The 26,732-nt window shown below is 46.4% G+C and overlaps 1 protein-coding gene across 4 annotated transcripts in view; it reads left to right on the top strand.

Moving 5' to 3' along the window:
• Positions 1-26,732, top strand: part of CTIF (cap binding complex dependent translation initiation factor) — a 141,279-nt gene that overhangs the window by 81,504 nt on the left and 33,043 nt on the right. For 3 of the 4 annotated variants that reach the window (XM_033085921.2, XM_033085918.2, XM_033085920.2), the window contains 2 exons: positions 20,193-20,634; positions 22,331-22,660. In XM_033085921.2, the coding sequence (XP_032941812.1) occupies positions 20,193-20,634; positions 22,331-22,660 (772 nt within the window). The remainder of the gene's footprint in view (positions 1-20,192; positions 20,635-22,330; positions 22,661-26,732) is intronic. The other variant, XM_033085919.2, reaches the window with a different exon arrangement.

Here is a 26,732-nt window from a genome sequence, read left to right as displayed (position 1 = left end):
AACAGCAGTCAACACATCTGCTGGAGGGTTTGGTTGCACAGTGCTGTAAAAGCCTACAGGAGGTGGTGAGGTCCTTCCTGCAGGGAGTTTATGATCAGAGCAGTAGAGGTATCAACTTCCCCACCTCTCCTGGCAGAAATCCTGCAGCCAGTGTCTTCTCTGCTGGCTTAGAGTCAGGAGGTGTGACTGCCACCTCCTGATGAGGATGGTGCAGGGCATCACTGCTTGCTGGGGTCATGGAAGGAGAGCAGCACAGGCTGGTGCTTTCATACCATGTCCAAAGGCCCCAAAGGCCACTTAGTTTGACCCCTCAGTGGTAACCACCCCCATGGAAGTTTTCCTGGGTGGTGGCAGTACCTCTCCTGCAAGAAGAAAGATACTGTAGGATACAGGGCACAACAGACCCATTTTTCAACCCCTCTCCTCCAGCCTTTCCCAACCCAGTGCCTCTCTGCTAGCAGAGCACAAGCTGTGCTGGGATGTGATTTCCTTGGGCAGGTGGACTCTGAGTTTGGCCCCTTGTTTTTAAAAAAGTTCCCAAAACTCCCATTTTTTTAGGCATTGCAATTTGACTTTGTGTTGCACAGGTTTCCTCCAACTCCCATGGTCTCCTGAGGTGTTTGAGATAGAGGAGCCAGCTGACCTAATCCTCTGTCCTGGAAATGCATGGAAATACATGGACAGAGGCTTGCCCCAGCCTTGTAGGAACAATAAAAAAACATTGCCAGTTCAGATAGGGTTTACAGGGGTCATATGGAGGTGCAATAGGTTAAGACAGGTGGGGCTGTACCTACTTCTTGGTCTTCTGGTTAACAGTACTGAAATGGTTCTGTGTCACTTGAGGAATCGGACAGTTTTCCTCATGAAAACTAAGAAAGGGTTGCTAGGGAAGTCTTAAAGTTTGCACCATTGAAATCACATTGATCCAACATCTTGTTGGGTTTAAAAGACAAAACAGGTTGAGTACCCCACCAAAAGCAAATCCTTGGGTGTGCACAGATGCCAGCTGGTACCACATGGTTCTTTTGGTGGTCCTTGTCTGGGGGCAAGAATAGGAAAGGATGGCAGAGAGAAGAGCAGCCCCATGTCCTGTGGAGGATGGAGTAAAAGGCTAAGAGTTAATCAATCCACTTTATGCAAAAGGCCTCTGAATCCTTTTCAGTAGAAAAAGTGGGAATCTCTCGTGCTGCTTCTTTGCTGCTGGTCACCTCAGAGCCATGAGGGGCTGCCCTACCTGTCCCAGCCAGGACTGTTGGGGATCACAGCCAGCCTCAGGTGAAGGACATCATCTTAAACTGTGACTGAGCTTTGTGTTGGCTCCTCCTTCTCCTGTTGGATGAGATTTTAAGAGAGGTGTTTCTGCACCTGGGAAGTCCATCCTACAGAAATCCCCTGTGTGGAGAGATGCAGCAAAAGGCTGCACAGTTCCTCCTGGCTCATACATGGAAGGAAGGGTTGGGAGCAAAGAGACTCAGGAACCCTCCCCATCTCATTTAGCATGCCCCAGATACTTAAAGATTTTAAGAATTAGAGAAATGCCCCTAAGTTTTCTCTAGCATTGTCTGACTGTATTTACTTCCTAGCGTTAACTTGGCTTTGCACTTAAATGATCAGGAAAAAACAGTCTGGATTATTTTTGTGTGTGTATGTGTGTGTGTGTTTTCTGGACTTAATTAGATTCAGAGCTGGGGGAGGCAGAAATATCCTCCTTCCCTGGAGAGCCCTGGGTGGCTGTCAGGGACGGTTTCCTCTTCCTGAAGCAGGAGGGTTGTGTAAGCACCGCTGACCCTCCTGCTGGCGCCCACGCCATGCACTGGGTTATCTGGGGTGAGCACACAGAGCGGGCATCCCTGTCCCAGCTCCCCAGTCAGAGCCTCCACTGCTGAGAAACCTCCTGGGGCTCATCCCAGCCCAGCCATGTGGCCCTGGCCTGGGTCTTTCAAGGAGATGGTTCTGCCCGGGGACAGCCCAAAGGATAGTCACAGTGGGCTCAGGGCCAGGCAGGGAACGTCCCATATCCGCTGGCGGCTCCACTGAGGAGCGTAGGCAAGCTGTGATATATTTCTTTTCCCATTATATTTAATTTTACAGACCCTCGGGGACACTCAACCACCTACAGTGATTAGTTCAACTGATTAAGCTGCTTTTCCTCTTGTGACAAACTCCTTTTGTGAAGGGTTTTCAATAGCCACGCTGCTCAGGACATTGTTCCTGTACAATTTCCTTTCAAAACACCATAAAGGGCACTCTACCGCTTCACCCTGTCGTAAAACACCACAGGAATCAGCTTGGCCCAGCTTGCTCCTTCAAGGGCAAGATCTCCTCATTCAGGGACAAGATACAGGGTTGGGTGGGAGCTGCAGGACCACATGGTGCTGGAGGGAGATGGAGCCATGAGCAAGGGGGATTTAAGATGAGATAAGATGGAAACCAGAATTTTTCTACCCTTTTTTTATCCTTCTGTTTTTTAATAAGAGGGTCTGGGGTCATCCAGGGAAGTGAAGGATAAATAAACTTGAGAGCACAGAGAAGGAAATGCTACTTCACACATGTCAGCTGGTTCAACCTTGCCTGGCAGAGGCTGGGGGCGGATCCAGATGCTCTTGAGGTACCCGGGGTAAAAGAAGCAGGGGAAGAAGAGCAGTTTCTGCTGAAGAAACATGCTGCTGTAAGCAGAAGGTGGATAAAACTGGCCATTTAATTAAGGCTGGAAGTCAGAGAAAGGTCTGATTGACACCAAAGGAGTAACAGGTAGAGGAACTGGAAGGAGTGCGGCCACACGTCATTCCTCCCTGTGTTTATAGTTACTCCCATGCCCTCTCGTGAGGCTGTTGGGTAGGACCTGTTGTCATTTGGATCAGGTTAGTTCAGCAGCTGCTCTCTAGGTAAGGTGATGATGAAGCAGGGCAGAGATTGTGATGGGAAGGGTCAAGCAGGAGTCCTTTCAACCTACCAGGCATGGTGGCATCACCCTGCCCTACTGCTCTTCCTTCCAGGAGTGGAGGGGAAGGCTCTGCCAGGGGTCACAGCATGGAGACTCCACTCCATGGGAGAGGAGCATGTTGAGAACAAAGCCTGCACTGGGCTCTCCGTTGAAGCAGCAGTCCTCAAGTGATCAAAAAACCACCCCCTGACACTGTGCAGCTGGTCTAACTCAGCCATGGGTGGAGCTGCTGGGCAGCACGGCAGCTTCTTGTCAGGAGGGAGCACTTGGAGGTGAGGTCTGGAGGTTCTTTGGCTCTATCAACACCTTGTGCTGCTTTTTACCATGGCAGGACACAGCATGGCTGTGGCTTTAAACTGCCAGAGGCAGTTTAAACACAGGGCTTTAAACACAGGGCAGTGGCTTTAAACTGCCAGAGGGCAGGATGGAATTACATATTGAGAAGGAATTCTTGACTGTGAAGGGTGCCCAGAGAAACTGTAGCTGCCCCTGGATCCCTGGAAATGTCCACGGGATGGGTCTTGAAGCAACCTGGGGCAGAGGAAGGTGTCCCTGCCCATGTCAGGGGTCAAGTAAGATGAACTTTAAGGTTCTTTCCAACTGAACCCATTCTAGGATTCTGTGATATCCCTGTGCAGTAATCTGAGCCCTGGTACCTGCAGGGCACAGATGATTCAACAGCTCTTGCAGAAGCCATCTGAAGTTCTGCCAGATTTATATCAAGCATCACTCCTGGGCCAGCTTGTCTGAGAGCACATCACCTGCCCCAGCACCATCCCCAGAGCTGCACATGTAGGGTCCTCCCATCATTGAATGCTCCATGTGAAACACAGGAGCAGTGAGGTGGAGCAGTTGGTGTTCATCATCCACTGGGGCATTTGTTTTGCCTGTCACCTGTGTCTCAAGCTGTGGTGGGCTGAGTAGAGGTTCTTCACCCAGCTGCTCTCATTTCTGGCATTGTGGGCAGCACTGAAGCCTTACTGAGTGCTGGGGGGTGTCGGTGAAAATAGGTTTTGAGGTATCAGTGAAAATATCCCCAGCCATGCTTCACCCCCAAGGGCAGGTGGTGTGGCCGCAATCCTGCTGGCAGAGCACACCACAGAAGGGGTACCATGCTCACAGCTCTTTTCCTGATGCTGGCAGCAACCAGAAGGATTCTGCATTTTATGCATGTGCAAGGATAAAGCACTTCTGTAAAAGTCAGTGAGCTCTGTGGGCTCAGCACTAATGGCAAGAAAAAGATAAACCTTTCTGAGTTTGACAGCACATGGTCCTCATGAGCAGGACGTCAGGGGATGCTGTTCTCCATATCTGCTCTGTCCTCCTTGTGTGCCACACAGAAGGGTTAAAAGATACTCATCTAAGCAAATGTTATCCTTTCCTTTCATTGTTCCCTTTCTTCTAATGCCAGGAGGCAGTGGCAGGAGCAAGCCTGGTGCATTTCCCAGCTGCAGGGTTGCCACCTCTCTATTGAGAGTAGCTTTGTCATTACATAAAAACTCAAAAACACAAGACCTTTTATACCCTTTTTTTCCTTCACAGCCTTGTTGACTGAAGTGACCCCTGTCCTGCAGACTAAATTTAAACCAAATAGCCAAGCTGCCAGTAGACTTTATGGCATCAGGAGGCTTTTGCAGGTTGTTTTTATACATCTCTGCCACTGATTGAAAGACTTTATGTATCACTAGCATGTTACTGTTATGAAACCTCAATAGAAATGTGTGGCCTGCTGGATAGGCTCAGGGTCTTATGATGTTGCTTCACCAAAAGTGAAGTAATTGCTCCAGAAAAAAAAAAAAAAAACATAACTTCAGCGTGTGGCTGTGGTGGAGACTGTGATGGAGGTGTTTTTTTTTTTTCTAGGTATCCTTTTACTGTGTGATATCAGGGATTGGTCTGGAGGTCAGTGAGGTATTGTCACTCATGGCTCTTCACAAGTGTTCCAGGCTAGGCTTGGAGCAGCCTGCCTATGGCAGGGATAGAAGAATGTGATCTTGAAAGTCCCTTCCAACCCAAACCACGGTGTGATTCTGTAATTTTTGTGAGCAGTATGGAATGGGAGCAGGAGTTTGTGGTGGCTCTACAGCTGTGGAGAGTCCAAGACTTTGGGGGGAACATGGGAGACCTCATTTTTTATCAGAGACTGCTGGACTTCACCTCCATGTTCACAGGTGCTATTTCAGGTGCCCTAGGTTGTCTCAAACTGCGTGCAAGGAGCTGTCAGACACCAAACCTTGTGATACCAGCAGCAAAATGGCTGGAAGCCAAACAAGATGCTGCAAGGCATCTCCAGTGTCACATCTGGATCCCACTGCTTGTGTCCATAACTGCTTTGACCAGATATGAACTGGAGGCCCAGTTTCCCATTGTGCTCAGAGAGGATGTGTTCAATGAAGTTTGGAGGATGCTTCACCCCCACATAAGAAAAGTTAGCCTGTTCATCGTAGAGAGAACAGATTTCCTTGCTTTATTTTGCCTTCCCATGTTGACCAGAGCCAAGGAAGTCTGAAAAACAAAGAGATGTGGGAGGAGTTGAGCCAAAACACCTCACACTGGAGGGAGTGCTGGGACTAGGATTTGTTTCTGGGCTCTCTTCAGCAAGAACTTCATACACTTCAGACTGGGCATCCCGGTCTCAGCTGGGATTAAGACTCTCATGAGAAGGACATGTAGTGGTAGGACAAAGATGAATGATTTCACACTGCCAGAGAGGGCAGGGTTGGATGGGCTATTGGGAAGAAATTGTTCTCAGTGAGGGTGGTGAGCTCCTGGCACAGGAGAAGTCAGAGAAGCTGTGGCTGCCCCATCCCTGGAAGTGTCCAACGCCAGGTTGGATGGGGCTTGGAGCACCGTGGGATGGTGGAAGGTGTCCCTGCCCTTGGCAGGGCGGTTGGAATGAAATTATCTGTAAGGTCCTTCCAACCCAAGCCCTAAATTACATGGTAATATAAGTACCTGAACCCTTGTTTTTCTTTTCCTCATTTGAAACCAAATATAACTCAACACATCAATCACAAAGCATACAGTGAATTTTAAAAAAGACAGGTAAGGTAGGAGAGAGGCAATGTTGAACTTCTGAGGTCTACCAGCCAGACTGGCTTGGTGCTGCTGACAAGCAGGATTCAACACCAGTCACTGGTCTCTCAGCAGCCTGTGTGAGGTGTGTAGTAGCCTTTTCTTGCCCTTCTTTTTTTTCATAAATAGGTTTCAGTAGAACTGTTTTCATCACAGGTGGGAGGGTTTAGCCCTGAGCCCCTTAAAGGCTACAACCTCTAGCTCAGTGTCACAATCCATTACCAATTTAAACCTTCTTCCAGAAGAGGTACCATCTTCTTCCTTCAGGCAGAGAGCTGGTGGGTCCACTTGATTCATCTGATACGTCCTAAGGGAAGCAGGCTTAACTGGAGGGGTCTGAGGAGATCCTGTTGTGGTTATCAGAAGGTGCATGGCTGGGGTGCTTTTTGCACATTTCAGGCTAAACATGAGCTGACTCAAGCCTTTGGAGTTGAGTGGGATTTTGGGAAATTGCTTGATGGGCTGTGCCTAGGCTGTATTGTGGATGTTTATGTGTTCCCATAGATTTGGTCCTAAGTGTAAAGACAAAATAAATGTATGTTTTAAGTTGTGTTATAGGCACATGAAATCATGGGAGGATTGGTAACTGGCTCTAAAGCAGTGTGATTTGTAGTCCTATTTAAAGGACTTATTTTAAAGCTATTTTTATAGCTTGTGTTTGAGTGACATTATTAATTTCTTTTATGTGGAAATCTGCTCCTCTGCATTAATATTTACCTAATTTTGTGCTCTTAGGCACCATCTTCTTTTCTGCTGTTTCCTTTCTTATAAAAATTGGCTTTCTCTCTTGTTTCCCCAATGGAGCTTTACCAAAAGAAGTCTCCACACTTCTTACCACAAACATTCCATTGGCAAGTCAAGAGGTTGGGATGCATTCCCTTTGGGCCAGGTACTTCTTGTACTGGGAAGATAAAGAATATCCCAACCATACATGCAAGATATTTGTTTGAAAACCCTTTACAGTCAGCTGACAGCCCATATTCATGGAGTTTTCATGCTGTCTAGAAAGGGTTGCACTATTTCCAGAGCCAATCCATTCATGGCCAGTACTAAGACTCCTCTCACAAATAAAAATAGTCACAGGAGCAGCTCTCACCCCGGGTTTGAAGATTGCAAGTTATATTGGGTGAAGGTGAAGGTGTTTTACAGCTGGCATGAATGTGTCAGTTTTAAGGCTGTGAAATTTTGGAAGAGCCTTAGAAACTCGTTCCCAGAGGTCAACAGGACAAAGCTCTCCTGCTGAGTGAGTGAATAGAAATGAGTTCATAATTACAGAGTATAGTAGCTTTTTCACCATTTTAATTGAGGTTTTTCAGAAAGGAAGAGAACTTAAAACAATACAGAAATGTCTTTTGTTCTTTCAGGGCCGTTTGCTGAGGGCTTTGCAGTGAGAGGAGAGGATGTTTATTAGAAACAACAATATCAAGACGTTATTTTAGGTCTGAAGGGCCATTCCTAGCTGGAACAAAACGAAATGCTTGAGATGAACTGGGTACTCAGTGAATATTAGCACTGAGCTAAATTATTTGCAGCACATCACTAAACTTCTGTTGGAACAGAAGAAAGAGAGAGGAAGGGAAGGAACTGAAGAAGTTGAAACACTCCTTTCCTTCTCAGTAGGATTTCCAAATCAAATTAATTAGATTTAACAGCACATGGGTCTGAACCCTTGAAGCAGCATCTGGAAGTCAGGGGTTTATCCTCATCCTTATGCTCCTGTCTTCTCCATGCCCTCCTGGGAGCTGATGAGGCTTACTGGAGGGGACTTTGGGTGTGCAGAGGGAATTCACCAAACCTAACAGGGATGTCACAGCCATCCATGCTGAGCAGGCTGGGGGGAAGTTGAGCCAGCATAGTGTGGCTGTGAAAAACTGCCTCTTCTCCAAGAGAAGCAAATGCAGGACCCATATTTTTCTTTTTAAGGACAAAAGTGAGTCTGGTGGTGCACTTGCCTGCAACAGAAAATAGCAATACTAGCATCTGGATAAATTGGAGTGTTTAGAATTGTAACAATACGAGAAACTCTTCTAAGCAGCTGAAAGTACCTAGGCAGAGATGTTAAAATTACAGGTGCAGTTCTGCCTAATATTTAGAAACTTTGAACCAGTGATGAAGGACAGGTCATGTTTTCAGGAACAACTGCAATAAGGCTGCATCTCTGAAAGTTATCATATAATGGTTTGGGTTGGAAGAAACCTTGAAAATTACCTCTTTCCAACCCCCTGCCATGGGCAGGGACACCTTCCACTATCCCAGGTTGCTCCAAGCCCTGTCCAACCTGGCCTTGGACACTGCCAGGGTTGGGGCAGCCAGAGCTTCTCTGGGCACCCTGTGCCAGTGCCTCAGCACCCTTGCAGTCAATAGTTTCTTCCTAATACCTAATTTAAATATCTCCTTTAGTTTAAAACCATTACCCCTTGTCCTAATCATGGAATATGTCAAAATGGAAGGATCCCATGAGAATCAGCAAGTCCAATTCCCTGTTTCTCCCTGCTTCTTACCTATAACTAAACCACACAGCCAAGAAAGTTGTGCCAGCTGAAGCTGAGCCTCCTCAAGAACAAGATGAAGAGCTCCTTATTGCAGTGCTGGTCCTTCATGATGACACTCCTCAAGGACTTCAGTGTTCATAGTCATGACAATCCCAGCACTGGGGGCTTGTCCTGCCCAGGCAGAGCTGGCAGTGGCAGAGCCCCAGCCAAGGGGTTGGCAGAAGGCAGTTAAGAGACAAATCAGCATTTTGGTTTGACTTTCTGGGAGTTATTACACTAAATTAATTCTCTGGGCTGCAGGTCCCCAGAGGACAATAGGAACCCAGTGGTTTGTTCCTAAGAGGGCTCAGCTGGGTGATTGTGTCACCACAGCCTAATGAATTATGCACCTAATTGTCCGTGTGTGCCGCTGGCTGTGCCTGACACCCCCTCCCAGCTGGGACATCACTCCCCTTATCTTGTGATTGCCATGCCATCCTGCATCAGCAGAGCTCTTAACTTGCAGCTGGATGTGCTGTTGCTGTGCTGGAGCTGGACAGAAGGCCATAAGAGCAAGAGGAGAGAGGTGTGGTCACACAAGGCCACCTGGCTTGGTGACCAGCAGTGGACAGCAGGAAGAGGGTGAGAGGAGCAGGGTATGCATACAGTCCTGTGCTCTCCCATTCTTAATGGTTGGACTAGATGATCTTAAGGTTTCTTTCTCCTGTAAGTACCAAATGACTGCAATTAAGTCTCTGCAGAGTCTTTTCCAGGCTGAGCAACCCCAACTCTCTCAGCCTTTCCTCATAGGAGAGATGCATCAGAACCCTCTGAGCAATTTTTGGTCCTCCTCCTGGGACACCTTGGTCATCTTTACAAAATCCTACAGAATGTTTTGGCTTGGGAGGGACTTGAAAAATCATCCTGTTCCACTGCCTTGCCATGGGCAGGGACACCTTCTATTATCTCAGGTTGCCTGTCCAACCTGGCCTTGGACACTTCTGGGGATGGGGCAACCGCAGCTGCTTTGGGCAACCTGTGCCAGGGCCTTACCACACTCACATTTCTTCCTAACATCTACTCTCCCCTTTTTAAGTTTAAAACTATTCCCCCTTGTCCTATCCCTACCTGCCTGTGTAAAAAGTTGCTCTCTCATTTTTATAAGCATTCTTTATGTACTGGAAGGCAGCAGTGAGGTCTCTGAGGAGCCTCTTTTCTCTAGGTGAATGTCTCCAGTTTCCACAACCTGTGGCCAGAGCAGTGGGGCTCCAGCCCTCAGAGCATCTCCATGGCCTCTTCTGGACTCAGTCCAGCAGGACCATGTCTTTGGTATTGCTTGTATTGGTATTGCTTTGATTTATTTATTTTTACCCAACATGTGAGGAAAATCTTCATTGTGTGTGTATGTGTGGTGTGCTGTTGGGTCAGTGGGGTGTAGGAGGGTCACAGGGCAAACAGCCAGAGAGGTGGACAGCAGAACACCTCATCAGTGTTTCACCAACCTTAAGGTGCCTTTTGGCAAAGGTCTGCTCTCAGCATCTCCCCTTTGGCTGTGAGGAAACCGAGGTGGGAAGGTGGAAAGAGTCTGTAGCTGGACAGGCCTTGCAGTGAACCTGTGGCCAGCAGATCCTCCTGTGTGTGAGCCCTGACACCCACGAGCCTCCCCTGCAGGGCTTCTCTCTCAGTGTCACACACTGACTACGGCTGACTACGTGATGCTGTTTGAGCCAGCCAGAATTGAGGGAAGGAAATATAGCGGCAGGTTCCTCTGCTCTAGGAAACCGATCTGTTATTGAAATGGCTTTCTCTTTGGTGGAGTGTTTCCTGCACGGCTCCTCAGCACTGGAAATGGCTTTATCCATCTACACCTTGTTTTCCACCGTGAGTCCATGGAGGTGTTGCTGCTGGAGTGAATATGAAGTGCGATAACTTGTTTCTTTCTCGTGCTTTCCATCCTCAGATATAAATGTGGCACTGCCTTGGAGCGAGCACCCAGGGCTTCCTGCTGCCAAATTGCTTCCCAGAGTATCTGGCAACTGAGCTCAGAGATAAGGGCAAGCACAGGGTGATACTTTCAGGGAGTGTAAATGCAAGGCTTTATGGCACCCACTGTCTCATATAATGTCATTCAATGAAACCTGGCCCAAATCTGAAGAAACCCAGCAGCACTTTGGTGGTGTGGTTGCATGGTTTGGGTGGTGACTTCCAGTTTTTGGCTACAGCAAAGAGCCACCCTCTCAACAAAAGAGCATCTTCCACCCACTCCTTCTTTCTACAAGCCCAAGATGGGGACATTGGCCCTGGGGACCTGGGAGGGAGCAACAAGCTGAAGCTCTGCAGGGCCTCCTGGCATGGTTGGTGTGTGAAGAAGTTACCAGCTTAAGTTGTTTGGGCTCTTGTTGCAGAAACAATATTTCTGTCTGACCCCAGTTAGCAACTGATGTTTGCAAAATAAAGAAGTCAAGGCACTGGAAATACTTTCCATTCCAGCTCTTGTCTCAGCCCAAAATATTAGTATTAAAAATATTGCATCTATTATATGCAGCTAATATCTCTGCTGGCACATAAATCACCCAGGGATTTTTCATCTCCATATTAAAAAAGAAAGAAAAAAAAAGTTAACTGTGCTCTATTTTTGGGTATTTGTTAACTGTTTTGTTTCCATTTATTCCTACTACAGCCACAGCAGTCTGTCTCCAAGGGACCATCTGTGGGAGAGAGTCCCTAGATTGATTCAGAAGGTGTCAGGGTCATTGACAGGCATGAAGGCACTGGGTCTCTGCTCTTTCTCTGATAATGTCTTCATTTAACGTGACAGCTTCCGGGGCACGAGTGGACAACAGGCTTCTTTCTTTTGTTTAAACTAACATTGCTCCGGCCATTCCCAGCATCGTGCAGATGCTATGAATCTTCCTAATTTCCTGATTAAAGCTGGGGGTGTGGGTCCCCAGGCAGCAAGGACCAGCATCTCTGTGACATCAGAGCTGCAGAAAGGTGGCCCAGATCTGTGCCTCCCTCCAGGCAATGTGTTCCCATCCAAACTGACAAGTGAAAACTCATCCAAGAGAAATTAAACTTCGGGAGTGAATCAGACCCTGGCACGGCTTAGCAATTCTGTGGGAGTGTTAGGGGTAGCATGAGAGAGGAGGCAGGACCGGGGTCAGGAGCAGAGAACTCCTCTTGTTGGAGGTGCCCTGCTCATTGCGGAGGGGGTTGGCTAAATGACCTGTAAAAGGCCCCTTCCAACTCAAACCATCTATAATTCTATGAACTCTTACTTTGCCAGTGGGACAGAGTTAAGTAAACATTCAGGAAACAGCTTAGGATTGTCACTGGGTTGTAATAAATCAATTTCCAGATCAATCCTGACTCCTAAATCTCTGCATTAAATGCTGTAGGTTGCTGTGTCTTGTTTATAGCATTCAGTTTAATGTGTTTTATAAAGGATTCTGGCACACCTAAGTCCAAAGCATCTCTGCAGCTTGGGTTGATGTTTTACTGGATCCCTGTGTCGGAAGTAACTGCTTGCCATTGACTTTGGGTCATCTCATATGTCTGGACAGCTGTCAGGAGATCCTGTCAAATCTTGCCTTAGCTCCTACAGCAAAGACATTTATTTCTTCACTAGAAAGCACTGGTATAAATAGGATATGGAAAAAAAAAAAAAAAACCTAGGATGTCTCCTTGCTGCAGGTCAAAGAGGCACAGGGGTCTAAAGGAAGACAGCTGAACACAAAGGCAGCAGGTGGGGGCTCATTGTGCTATTTAGGATGTGTCTTGGGGGACAGGGGCACAGAGGGATGGTGGTGGGCTGTGTCTGTGCATCTTGGCATGGGTTTAAAGTTTATATCTCTTGGAGGATTATTAGATCTCAGGTTAACTGATCAGCCTGGGTGTATTTTTAAAGGAGGCAGCGTGGAGTCTGAAGTATAAGCTCTTTTATTGCAAAGTAGTAAAAGATGATTCCATATTCATTCAAGCCACATTCTTACCAGTAGTCCGGGATCCGTTTATGTTTGGGAAACATTGTGTACTGTGGTCGTGTCTTAATTTAAACTGTTTTGTCTAAACTGGACTCAGTTCCTTGTCACTGTGTTTTCCGATGGTTTTTATGTAATTTTTGCTGTCTTGTTTAAAGTCCGCTGAGAATCCAACAACGTAATTCCGAGTAATGTAGTTTACAAAAAGAACTATTTCCAAGCAATTTCTACATGAAATCACAGCAGTGATTTCTACACTGGTCCGGGCAGTCAGCCTTGAAGTCCAGGAGGTGCCTTCCGAGCTGGTTGCCTGCTCTGTGCAGCAAGGGCCTCAATCTCGACATCCCTCATGATTTGTGGGAGATCCAGCAAAGCATTAAAAGAGCTGTTTCGGAGCTATCTCACATGCCATCTGTACTTGGGATGTCTTTCCCAAGCTGGTGTTGCAAAACAGCTCCTTAAATTCTTTCTGAAGATTCATTTCCATGAGGCTTGGAAGAAAATAGCTGACTCAGGCAGGCTGTGCGGCCAAGCATTGCAGAGTGTGAGGGCTGTTCCTTGGACTCCAGCAGCAGGGAAGTTTGCTTTTCAGTGCTTTTGAGTCCATCCTGAGGGGTGTTGTGCCACGTCCCCTCAGCCCAGCAGCACTGTCTCTGGTGGTGGTCCTGTGAATGGGCTGGGAGAAGTTCATCATTCATCTGTTTGCTTGTGAGTCGATGGGAATTTTGGATGTAAAGACACAGAATCGCATTAATGCAATAGTTCAGGTTCAGAGAGACCTTTAAAGCTCATCCAGTCCCATCCCCTGCTATGGTTAGGGACATCTTCCAGTAGAACATGCTTGCTCAGAGCCCTGTCCAGCCTGGCCTTGAATGTTTCTTGGGGTAGGGCATCCACCAGCACTCTGAGCAACTTGTTTTATGACCATTGTTGTGAAATTCAGTACTAACATGTTGGTTTATAGTGAGCCTAATTATGCTCTAGAGGACCAAACAAAATCATCTTTAGCAAACAAAGGCAGGTGTGGTGTCCAGGCCCAAAGGAAGGGTTGTCAACAGTGTTTATACCTCAGGACCAAGGTGGTGGCAAAGAGCATTGTGCCCATGGAGGCAACTCACATGAGGGTTTCATAATGCTGTTCCCAGCAGCCAGAGACTCTGAGCCTCATCACAAACATTTTCTCCCCTCACAGTGTTGTTTTGGTTGGCTGTGCTTGTCTTCTGGCGTTCACTGTATGTTTTTAAAGATGCCTACATGTAAGACTTGAAGTATGCACTTCATCTCAGCTGTTCAAAGATTTTAAAAGGTCTTAAATCTTGATCACCACCATTTTGACAGGTGGACTTTCTGCAGTTCCAAGATGCTGTGTCTGTCCAGATGACGTGGGCTCAGTCTAGCAGTTGGGGTGGTCTCTACCCCTGGTGACAGAAAGGCATGAAAGAAGTGTGAATAATTTCATTTTTGTTTTCAGGAGTGAACATGACATCTTGTTCCCTTCTCATCTGAGAAAAATGCAAACAAAAATGAAACTGGAGCCAAGTGAAACCAGTTTGAGAGAGAAAGCCAAAGGGAAAACACAACACAAATCCTGTGTTCTTCATCCTTGAAGCTGGTGGTTATTGCTTTCTGTGGGGTTTTGAGGTTTTTTATTAAATTGTGTGGAACTGTCAAGCTTATTTGAGTGTTTCCCACTCTCAGCCATAGCAAGGATAGGGGCTGGGCTGTGATGCTCCCTGCATCAAAGCAGTGCTGAGTTATCATTATCCATGCACATGGACATCAGAGTGCCTTTGATGGAGCTAAGCTTGGTGTAGAATACTTCCAGGGGAAGTCAGACATCTAGAATAGAAATTCAGACCTTTTCCCTCATTATAATAACAATATTCCCCAGACCTCTTGGTACCAGTTTCAGACACTGTAAAATTCACCAGGTCCTAGCGGGGATGTTTCAGTGCCTCCAGTTTGGACCACAACTCTTAGATGCTCAAAGCCAGTGATGATGGCTGTTTCTGACCACAGCAGTGCTGCCATGCCCAAACCTCTCCAGCAGTGCCTGCTTTGGGATACCAGTCCAGTTGTTTGTGGTCTGGCTGGAATAGTTGAGAAAGACTGGGCCTGGAGACATCAGTTTGTTCAGGGGATGTTTCCGAGGATTTTGCTTCTTTCTGCCCTTTCCCTCTATAGGCTGTTTGCTCAAGGAATTTCCAGGAATAACCCACGTGCCCCATAACCCACATGAGAATTTTACTCTTTGGGTGGCAATTCTAAGAGGTTTCTTTTTAATTTCCCTCCCTCCCTGGAAGACTGCTTTGAGATTTTCAGAAAGAAGGTGAGAGAGGTGGCCTGACATCCCACAGAGTGAGCTCCACCAGTCCTCTGTTTGCAGGAGCAGCTGCTGAGCTCCTTGGGATGCTCTGGTCCCCCAGCCTTGAGGGGTGTCATGGATAGGAGGGATCTGGGGTCATCATGGGAATGGAAGGTCCCACAGAGTCCATTCCTGCACAGATCCTGGAAGTGTTCCAGGCCTTGGACAGGGATTGGAGCACCCTGATGTAGTGGCAGGTGTCCTTGCCCGTGGCAGGGAGGTGGAACTGAATGATCTGTAAGGTCCCTTCCAAACCAAACCATTCTGACTCTGGGATCTTAATCCGTCCCTTGCAACAGCAGTTGCCAATTAGTTACAGGCAGGTTAAAAGCAAGGCTGATCATGAGATACTTCCAAGACTTAGCCTTGTGTTCCTGATCCTCACACAGAGATGAGACCCTGCCTAAGCAGACAAAAGGGTGCAGAGAAACTGTCTGCCAAATGCAGTGAGGAATGTGTGCATTCAAGCACCAGAAGGTGCAAGGCATGGAGAAGGTTTGACCTTGGCATCACTCTTCGTTCTCCACCTCTTGCCTGAGTGTCTGCAAGTCTGTATCACTTTTTAATTACTGGGTGGCCTTGGCTATGCCCACCAGGTATTCTGCACTGCACAAAAGCAGGACTAAATCACAATTTCTGCTCTGCAAGGAGATTATGGTGTCCTGGAGGCTTTGTGCCATAGGGAAGTTGGCTGAGATTGAGGGCAAGTATCCAGGCAGATTCTCCAAAGGCAGGAACCAGCATGTGCAGAGAGCTGGTCCCTCAGTCCCAGGATGGGATTTCAGACTTGAAATTTGGCCATACAAAGTGCTCTGCATCGTGGGGTAGATGTCTTAAGTGCCACTGGAAATGTATAGAATCTCAGAATTGTTTAGGTGGGAAATGACCTCTTAGACCATCAAGTCCAACCATTCCCCCAGCACTGCCAATGCCACACCACTGACCCATGTCCCCAGATGCCACATCCATACAGCTTTCAAATCCCTCCAGGGATGGGGACTACACCACTCCCCTGGGCAGCTGTGCCAGGGCTGGACAGTCCTTTCAATTAAGGAATTTTCCCAATATCCAACCTAAACCTCACCTGGCACAGCTTGAGGCCATTTCCTCTTGTCCTGTCCCTTGTTCCCCGAGAAAAGAGCCCAAGAGCCACCTGGCTGCATCTTCCTGCCAGAGCCAGAAGGTTCCTCCTGATCCTCCTTTTCTGAAGGCTGAGCCACCTGAGCTCCCTCAGCTGGGACCAGTGCTCCTATGTGACTCCTCACCTCTCAGTGTTTGTAGGAATTGCTTACCCAGATCTCTGTGCAGCCACCAGGAGAATGCAGCCCCATGTTGTCCTCAAGCTTCCAACATGCCAGACAAATTGTGGGGGCTCTCCAAAAACTCATCTCACTCATGGGGATATGGGCAAGGATAACAGGACAGAGCAACTGTGATTTAGACCACAGCTGCCCATGTGTCTAGAGCTATTTTCCCCAGACTTGTGCCTTCCTGCTCCTTTCTTTGGGAGTAAACGATGTAGTAAAAACTTGCAGGAATCCTGTATTTCTGAGCACGTAGGCTGGTAATCACCGAGACAGCTGAAGCCTTAGATTTGTTTGCGTAGGCTTCCCCGACAGAGCAGACATTTGTCAGATCTAAATTCTGTTGAAAGGTATCTCATTTAGTTAATTAAATAAAAAAATGGGTGGAGAAACAATAGCAGAAGCAATACAATCCTATTTCCAGCTTGGCAGCCCTAACTGTCTCCCCTTGGTTTTCAGTACTTTTGCAATTTCTTTGTGACTCTCAATGTCTCTTTAGTTTCCATTTTGTCTGGTGGCCAAATCCTGCTGAAGTTGGGGGAGTTTTGAACTGAATTGGAATTTGGCCTTTGAAGTGAAAATAGTTATTTAATGTTAAATGGAGTCAAGAGATAAGAAACCATTGTACTGTCCAGATGCTTTTTCTTGTAGCTGAATTATGGTTCCCTACAAGGCACTGCATCCTTAAGGCTAAGGATGAGCAGAGGGAGACAGAGGAAAGATTTCCCAGTAACTGCAGCATTTTTCTGGGGTGAATTCTTGCTTTAATTGGTGGTATTGCTGTGTGATTCAAGCTTCAGCTTCCTCCCTTGAGCATCTCAGACCTGAAAGCCTGGGTTAGGAGGTGCACTTGGGTGCTTCCCTGGCCTCATTCCCTGGGCTTGGCATGTCACCCCAAGGCATCATCTTGGGACATCACCTTAAGCTGCCATCTGATCACCTACAGTGCTGCCCTTGAAGAAGCATGAGGCTGTTTCCAAGAACCCACAGTGGCAGTGTGGCAGGACACCCAGGTCCCCATTTTGTCCTTTCCTGGGATTCTCTGTGTCCCCAGCACCTTGGTCGCTCCTGAGAGAAGCAAAGGTCATCCCAACCTCCCAGGCTTTGAGATGCTGTGCAGGCAAGAAAGTTTTAAGATCTGAGCCTGTTCTCCCTGCTTTGGCTCTTCTTCCCTGCAGATCCTATTTCTTCTCGGCTTTTCTTCTTTGCTGGGGTGTTGGGAAGATAAAAGCACACAACGAGTCTTTGCCTGAATGCTGGATCACTGTCTAGACCCCTGACTGCTGCCAAGTCACAGACATTGCTCCTTGTTTGCCATTCTCCTTCCTTTGCCTTTTATTTCATGCAATTTTTTTTCCCAAAACTTTTGTTTAACTCTGGTGTTTCCCACCCTGTGGCCAGTAACTGCAGAGCTTTGGTCTGTGTTTGCCCTGCCCCTTGCAATGGGCATATCACCTTTTAGCTGTGCTGTGGAGGAGATCCCATCCCGTCCCATCCCATCCCATCCCACCCCATCCCATCCCGTCCCATCCCATCCCATCCCATCCCATCCCATCCCTTCCCATCTCCCCCATCCTATTTTAACAGCCCCAAAATGAACTATCTTGCACATTCCACATTGGCTTAACTAGGTTTTTTTAATCTTAAACCTGTTTATCATTCATAGCCCTTAAACATTAAAAGTTTGGTTTATAGTATCATCACATCTTTTAAAAAATTGCTCCTGCATACATTTCTTGCAGGAATTTATGGCCAGCTTTAGTTCCCAGCTTGTTTCCAGGCATTTTCCCTTGCTTCCAAAATTATAGCTGTATCTTTGTGCAACTTCTGTAATTTCTGTGCAATGTTTACAATTAAATAGAGTTGCAGGTTGAATTGCTTATAAGCCAAGGCTTAAAGTGCAACCAAACAGTTAAACTCAGATATCTGAGAGAAGAGCAAAACCACAGAAAGCAAAACTCTTGTTCACTTGGGCCTGCGAGGGCTTAGTACTAGATAAGGTTTTAACTAACTTTTATTTTGACATTCCCCTTTTAATAAGCATTGCTCTTTACAAAGTGGTTTATGTGATTGCATTACTGAGAGGAAACAAAGAAATGCCAGGAAAACTTGATGTGGAGAATCTGTACTCATAAAAGCTTGTAGGCTCCAGCAAACAGGAAAGCTTTTCCCATCTCCTTTTTTTCTTTTCCTTTTCTGTTTTTTTTTTTTTTTTCAAATTCCCTGCCATTCAGTTTGCAAGGAAAAAAAATTTTAAAAAAATAAAAAACAGAACCAAACACCACATGCTGAATATTTCAGAAAACTGGATCTGGTGGTCTGAGAGTAAACACTAATTCCTTCCAGTGCCATGAACAAGCCTCTTCGTCCTGCATTTGTTTAACACGAGCCCTCACTCTTTATGGTTAAAAGCCAGTTGGCCTCAGAAATAGGTTTTGACTCCCGGAGATGCCAAGGAATACAGATTCTGTGGGCAGATGGCTTTGGCAGGCAGGGCTGGAGACTGCTGACCATTGAAATGTATTTGTGAATGGCTGCTTCCTTCATCCAAGTGCCTTAGCTGAGCAGTGCCAGTGATGAAAATAAAACTAATTGCTGTGGGATGGATTGAAAGTAAACACTGCTATTCATCCAGATTGGGGTGGGGGTTTGGGACAAGGGATGAGGCTGACCAGGGGTTTTGTCATGACTTCAAAACCAGTACAGAGGCAGACCACTGTGGTCACCACAGCACTCAAACTTGTTTCCTTGTTTTTAGGGCTGATACTGGGGAGATGTCCTGTGTCACCCTCAAGCACTGCTCCCAGCAGCCTTGTAAAGAGCTGGGCATTAAAACATCCCACAGGCTCTCAGAGCCAAGACCAATACCAACGAGACAGCAGGCAGGGGATGCCAGCATGTTTAGGGTAACCCTGGTGAGGATCCAGCCCTGGTGAAAGCAGCCAGTGCCAGGACTATCTCCATCTTAGGTGCATCCTGGATCATGGCATTCCAGCTCTGCCTTCTCTGCTGGGGACAGCCACGCTGCAGCCTGTTTAGAAATCTGAGATGCCTGAGACTGCCAGAGCATTTCTTCCATTCAACTCTTGTTTTTCTGGGGATTTGCCATCTCGACTACCGGTTACAGCCAGCGCTCAGGGGCTTGCTCACTCTTTCTGAGATGTTATATTCTCTCGAGTAAAGCCTTCAGAGGCAATTCCCCCTCTTTGTGGCTGTTGGGTTTCCATGTTACCCATCTGGAGCTCTGTGCACATAGGCCTCTGGAAGGTGTGGGTCCTGGATGCCATGCCAAGTATGATCCTGTTTTCATCCATGCATGTGTCCTGTCCTGGTGTAGCAGTGCTGAAGGATGTGTGTAAAATAAGGCCAACAAAACCATTTGGTGTGGGCAGATTACCAGTTTACTTAGTATCTTGCTTTTTAGTTGTTTTTTTTTTCCATTAGAAATTCCCGATACACTTAAAATAGCTCACTGCCAACCCATGCAGCAGTGTGTCATGTTGGCAGGCAGGAGGAGAAAGTGATGCTGTAGGCCAGGTGCATCAGGAGCCTTCAGAAAAAAAAATCTCCTGGTGTTTCTTGCCTACGTAACTTACTGCTTCTGTTTTTCCTGGTTAGTGTGGAAGTAACACAGAAAACTGGGAGAATTTAACACAAAAACCTGGGAAATTTTTTCCTGGGAACCAAAGTCAGGTTGTCCAACTTCATGAAACCTTTCAGCTGAAATATGACTGTCACTGAAAGAAGTTTAGAGGCATGAGTTGTTAGATGACAGAAAATTGCCTCCCCTTTTGTGGGCCAAGCTGTTTGGTGGAACAGATGTGTTGGCCCAACAGAACCACGAAGGAATGGGTGAACTTCCTTTAACATTCTTCCACTTTTTTTTTTGTTTTTTTTTTAATTCGCTGTCATTCAATTTTCAAAATAAATAAAAAAACCCAAACAGACAAAACAACCAAACAAAAAAAACCTATTTGGTTTGCAGCTAACAGGAATTAAAAACCGATTTTCTGTGACCAGCTGCCTTTTCAGTGACTTTCTTTGACTTTCCAGGCGACAGCAGAGACTTCCCAGCGGGAACAAGTCTCAGCAGCACGCGGATCATCAGCAGGGTGGCACCAAGCATAACAGGGACCACCAGAAACTCTACCAAGGAGGCCAGGCCCCTCATTCCTCGGGCAGGACGGGCCACCACGGCTACAGCCAGAACCGGAGATGGCACCACAACCAGAAGCACTCGCCCAACGACAAAGAAACGCACAGAAACGCCAAAGAGACTGAGAATCTGAAAATCGAGGACAGCTCCGCGTGCACAGCGCACGTCCCCGCAGAGGCACCCCGGGGCCCCGAGGCCGTGGAGAAGCAGTCCCAGCAGGGCACCCCCGAGCCAGAGACCAAGAGGAAAGACAGCGTCCACGAGCGCGCTGGGGACAGACCCAAGATCAACTTGCTTCAGTCTTCTAAAGACAGGCTGAGGAGGAGACTAAAAGAAAAGGTATTATTTCTTGAGTTCCTCTTCTTCTGAGAGTCTCCATGCAAAGGGACTTTTCCATCAGTGCTCCCGACTTACCTCACACTTCTCGTGAGGTGTTTTGTGCTTCTTGAGGAGGCCTTTTATTGAAATAAGTGAGGCTCTGAGCTCGACTTCTTGGTTGAGATTGCTACCAGCTTGAGTTCTCCAAGGACTGGGAACTCTCCCCTTTTCCATGGGGGAAGGTTGGTGCACACATGAGCTCCCTCCTGGTCTGAAGAGCTCAGTCACTTTCCAAAAAAAAAATCTAAAAAAGACAGTTTGTCTCTGCAACTACAGAGCTAAATCCCAGACTTTGACTCTTGAGTGCTGAACAGTTGGACTCCACTGCTTTAAAGCTGATATCCATTTATCTCTGCAATGAATTGAAATGCCCTTATCTCCCCTCTTCCTTCCAACAACCCAACAATAACAAAAGTATTACATGCGAGTAATGGAGGAGAAATCCTTTTTGGAAACAATATTCAGCCACAGATTTCTGAGGAATTTGGAGATGATATCTCCATTTGCCCCCTATGAAACTTAAATTCTTTCTCTTGAGGTTCTTTAGTCAGACTGTAAAAAGCATCCATGGGTTTATCTCTAATGAGATTTCCAAAATACAGAGCAAAAATAACCTGAACATATACAATTCCATGGGAGTGCATGTTGGAAATGTATACCTTTGAATGCATGAGCATTTACTATTTTTGGATGTGGCATGAGGGGGGATAAGAGATTTTGTTAGTTATTTTTATGTTCTTTAAAGCAGGGGAAGTGTAGTGGAGACTTTCAGAGTATTCATTTTAATGCTCTTCTCAGAAATTTAGAGTCTTGTAAGAATAAAAATCTCATTATCACCCATTCTTGGGTGGGTGTTGTCAATACAGCCAGCCTTCCCATGGGAAGTTTGGACAATTCCCTTGGGGATTGGGTTTGTCCAAAAAATTGCTACAAGTTTGTATTGTATAAGATTGAGCTGGAGGGGTAGAAGAGAACAGACCAGAACACGCAGGATGCATGCCTGACGCTGGGGAAAAAGGAACAAATGCATAATGAAATGTTGAAAAGAGGCAATAGATTCTGTGGTAATGATGGGAAGTGAAAAGTGTAACAGGCAAGAGAAGGAAAAGTCAAGACTCTTTTGAATGCTGGGATCATGTGAATTCTTTGATCTCAATTTACATCATTTCATATATATATTTAAAATACATATTTATATTTAGATATATGTAATATATACTTACCTATTTTATATAAGAATGTATATATAAGATATTTTTGTGGGATTGTTGTTTCAAGATTTTGTAGACATCAGTGCAATTCCTAAAGAGAAGCAAAAAAGTGCCCATTATCATGAAGTCACAGACACCAGAAACTGATGCCAAAAGCAATCAGACGTGATCAGACTTTGGTGTCCTGGCTCATGACCCTCAAGCACATCTTCTCCCTGAGCTGAGGGGTAGAACTTTGGGATGGAGGGGTGTGGGAAATGGAGAAAGGGGACATTTGTGGGGCAAGATGCATGCGCTTGTGCTTTCCAATGCTGAGATTATACCACTGTGCCACTAAAAAATGCTTTGTCTTTTCTCTCTCTGTTTATGTCCTCCCAATCCCCTTCCCCCTTTGCTGTTTGTGCAAGGACATGGGCTGATATATCTGTTTTTTCCTTGTGTAACAGACGCCTTGTCTTTCCCTTTTCACGGACCAGGACGAAGTTACGGTGGAAACCACCGACCCTGAAAAGAATAAAATGGACAAACTAATTGAAATTCTCAACAGCATGAGGAACAACAGCAGTGACGTTGACTCCAAGCTCACCACCTTCATGGAGGAGGCCCAGAACTCCACCAACTCTGAGGAGATGTTGGGGGAGATAGTCAAGACCATCTACCAGAAAGCGGTGACGGACCGCAGCTTTGCTTCCACAGCAGCCAAGCTCTGTGACAAAATGGCCCTGTTCATGGTGGAAGGAACCAAATTCCGGAGTCTGCTCCTCAACATGTTGCAGGTAATGAGATGAAGTTAGTTGTTCAGATACCTGTGGCGTCATCTCAGTTGGTCTTACCATTTATTTGGAGCTGAGCTGTTAACAAATTCCTTTTGAGCCCAGTTGATGAGTTCAGATTGCACCTGTTGTTTTGTCTGTGCACATCTTTAAGGGTTACCGTAGATAATGTGACACTTGAGAGCATTATCAAGGTCCTCCTCGTCTCATTTCATGAACTCTACATGGAACTGGTGCATTTCACACAAAGCCCTGTCTGAGTAATGAGTCAGTTGCTTGAGGCACCGTCCCCATGGCATGAAGGGAAATGAACTGGGAGTGTCTTGTCAGTGTAGGCTGATAGAGTGGAGGGTCCATCTCAGCACCAGCAGCACCAAGACAAGTCCCTGATGGTCTTAGACACCAGGATGGTTCTTGAGCAGGCTTTTGTCTGTATCACCTGGCTTCTGATTCTGGTTTCTGATTGCCAACAAAACTGAAATAATTGCATATTTTCTCATTCTGGGTGACTTGTGTATTGGTATGTGGAGAACTGGTTGGTTGTTCTGCTCCAAAACCATTAGTGACAGCTAAGTTGCAGAGGGGAGGAAAAAGCAGCAGCTCTTTTTATATCATGGGAATATCGTGGTCCATAAGGTTAATGGTTGGACTTGGTGGTCTTGGAAATCTTTTCCGGCATCTATCTTTTCTGTAACAATGTTGGGTGATGAGAAGAAAGAGCTGTCCCATGGTCTGCTGAGAGGAGTGTATTTTACTGCAGTGCCATCAGAGAGGGCAGTTGTATTCTGGGAGGGTGTCACATGCACCTCCAGTTTTCTGGAGGTGAAGAATTGAAACCACGAATTCCCATCCTTAATGTAAGGTGCATTTCCATGTGGCTGTTCCCTCACACACGTCTCATCTGTGGGACATGCAGAGCTCATATTTCATTTCCCTGCTTTCCTTACAACTGTGTTGCTCAGCACTACTGCAGTTTTTCACTCATCTTTTCATTCTTCTTGCTGCTCTTGTTGGAGATGCTCTCTAGGATGCTGTGGCTGGCTGCCTGTACATTGAATTGGCTTTGGGGCAGCACAGCAAGCAGGGAAATGAGGAGTAAAATGAGTGAAAATCTGTGCCCAATAATTCTGTACAGTGACTGGTCCAACTTTGCTTCTCTCTTTGCTTTGTGTGTGTGTCAAACACAACATCTCTCCCCATACCCACTTGCCCTGCAAAGCCCTTGGCCAGCATTCACATCTGCCCATCACCTGTACCAGCTGGGGATTTTTCCCAGGTGAGTACTTCCAAAGGGATTATCAATCAGAGTGAGGGAAATTGCAGACAGAATCAGTCCCAGAATTAGCAGCAAGGGGCTGGAGGGAGTTCTGAACCTGCTATGCATCCCATTCTTACCATACCAGGTCACTCTTGCATCTTCCCGTCTTAGGTTGAGTGATCTAAGAAATCCAGAATAAAGCCCAGGAATGATGACCAGGGAGCAGCAGGGTGTTAGCCCACAGCTGATGCTGATGGCAGTCCTGGGTTAGGGAGGGTTTGCTGGGTTAGGCTTCCAGTTTGCTTTATTCTCTTGCCCCAGCAATTCCACCCATGCGAACAGACCCAGTAAACTGATTTATACTGCAGCATCCTGTACAAGACTGAGTGGCTTCCCATTCAGCTCTTCACAGCATGAATGCAGGATAAATAATGTATCTCCTATCTCCAGAGAGACTCAAAGTGCTTCCTAGGAACGTGTAGACAGTCACAGATGGAAGCGTTGTGGAGAGCTGGAGAGCAATGAGGTGCAAAGAGGGAGCAGGGTGTGCAGGTGACTGAGTTCATGTGCTGAGGCACAGAGAAATATGCAAAAGGGATTTGTTCAGCCCCAAACTGCACATCTTTTATAAATATCTTGATGGGGCAAAAGGTGACGGATCACTACAGGTCAAAAGCAAAGTGCTGTATGAAATTAAATAATTTAGCATTTCCTTTCTGGTAGCAATGGACTTTAACTTTCTCCAAGCAGTGTTTTGTTTTCCAAATGAAACAATCAGATGCACTTAAACTGATTCATAAATACTTCCCCTAAGCCCTAAACCAGGAATATTTTGAGGTATTTAGGTTTGATAGCCCTGGCTGCAGACAGAGCCAGGCATGGGGCATGAAAGAGTCATTGCAGCTGTGTTGGTGTGAAATAAGGATGTTGGTTATCAATATGGTATGTTTGAACTGATACAATATATTACCAGTTTTAATAAGGCATATTATTTAATAAGGCATATTTAATAAGGATATTATGTCGTGTTACAGAATAATGTGAGTATCCTATTAATGTATGCACATATATATGCACATATATATCTACACAATTTATATATATATCTATATGTTATAATAATATTTTTATGTGAGTGATGATAGGACATTACCCAGCTACAATCCTGGCCCTTCCACCATCAGATATTTTCCATCAGCCATTTTTAGACAATTCACCGTTAATTAAAAAAGAAAAATAAACCTTGAATAAAACGCTTTCTGCAGAGCAGGATTTGTGTCTCTCTAGCACCTTTCAGACTAATCTGATCCCCGGACGTAAGGAGCTCGGCTTGCTGGGCACCGGCGAGCTGGGGAATTACTGTGCCGGGGTGTGATAAATCGGGATCAGCGTGATCCCTCCCCGTGCTGCTGGCGCCTGGGGCTGCACCGCTCGCCCCCCCATCTGCTCCCTGCAGATGCTCCTGTTTTGTAGGGGCTTGTTTGTCCCTTTCCCTCAGGACTGCAATGGCAGCAGCTCACCCTCCCCAGAGGACCTCAGGAATTGGTGTATGAACCCACTGAGGTGCCTTGGTCGTACCTACAGGCAGCATCCCTATACCTGCAGACAGTGTCCTTGTACCCTGCTGGACCTTAAAATAAGCAGCAATGATATTTTTTCCTGCAAAACAGGCAGTGAACAGTCTCTTTAACCTGGCACCTCTTCTATTTTCAACTGTTGATAATGTGCTCATGCTCAAGGTGCGCATGCTTACCTCAGGGCACTTGTTTTGATCCCAAAAGAGATGCCAGTGCTGCAGCATGGGAGTGTTGTCACAGCATCCCCCTCCCTGCCAGCAGCTCCTCTGAAGATCTTCTCTACAGCCAACATGGTCCACTTCATCTTCTAAAGGGATCCATCAGGAAAACTCTGGTTTGAATTTCTCCTTCACTCCATGTTTTGGTCCAGAATCTTGGCTGAGTCTTGAATTTGGGTGCTGCCAACCTCTCAGGAAAAGAGATGTGGAAAGGGGAGCTATGGGGTGGACAGCTGGTAGAGCTGCAAAGTGGGAACTTGGTACTGGAGGGATCATTTGGCATCTCAGCTGTCCAGCTCTGGCACAGGCTGCCCAAGCAAGTGGTGGAGGCACCATTCCTGCAGGGATTTACAGCTCTGTGGTATCTGGGGACATGGGTCATTGGTGGTCTGGGCAGTGCTGAGGGAATGGTTGGACTTTATGATCTTAGAAGGCTTTCCCACTAAACAAATCTGTGGTTCTGTGATTTGGGTTTGATTTTCTCCTCATTGAGTTTGGTTTAGTCTTTTGGTAGCAAGAGAGATTTTGAGCTGTGTGAACCCTTGGGATGAACCTGGGTGAGCTCAGCCCAGGGAGCTTGGATGTCTGGGTACATGAAAGAACATCTTAGTGGACGCATACACAAGTTCTTCATGCCTCTAGAAATACCTTCTTAATACATTGAAAGTAATTCTCCTTTGAGAGGTTTTTGCTTGTCATAGTTTCACTCACTGGCATGCCCAGGCTTTTTTTTTTTTTTTCCAGTGTGGGGGGTGTTAAGCAATGTGCCACAAACCCTTCACATGTAACATAAGTTGGAGTACTCCTCTGCTGGAACAACCACGCTCTTTATAGCAGAGCTGTGTCTGCATCTGAGCTATGCAGAGCCAAGTGTATTATTAGAGTGGACATCACTGGGGCTGTAATTGTACACTGCTCCCCTTGGCAACCACGGCCAACAGCACATCAAACAGAAGGCTGATACCTTCTTTTAATAATAATAAAAAAGAACCCCGAAAATCACGCAATGAACATCCCGACAC

The sequence above is a fragment of the Catharus ustulatus genome, chromosome Z (assembly GCF_009819885.2).
Source record: "Catharus ustulatus isolate bCatUst1 chromosome Z, bCatUst1.pri.v2, whole genome shotgun sequence".
Taxonomy (NCBI): Eukaryota; Metazoa; Chordata; class Aves; order Passeriformes; family Turdidae; genus Catharus; species Catharus ustulatus.
The sequence above is the reverse complement of the archived record's forward strand: the minus strand, read 5'-3'. Positions and strand labels throughout refer to the sequence as shown.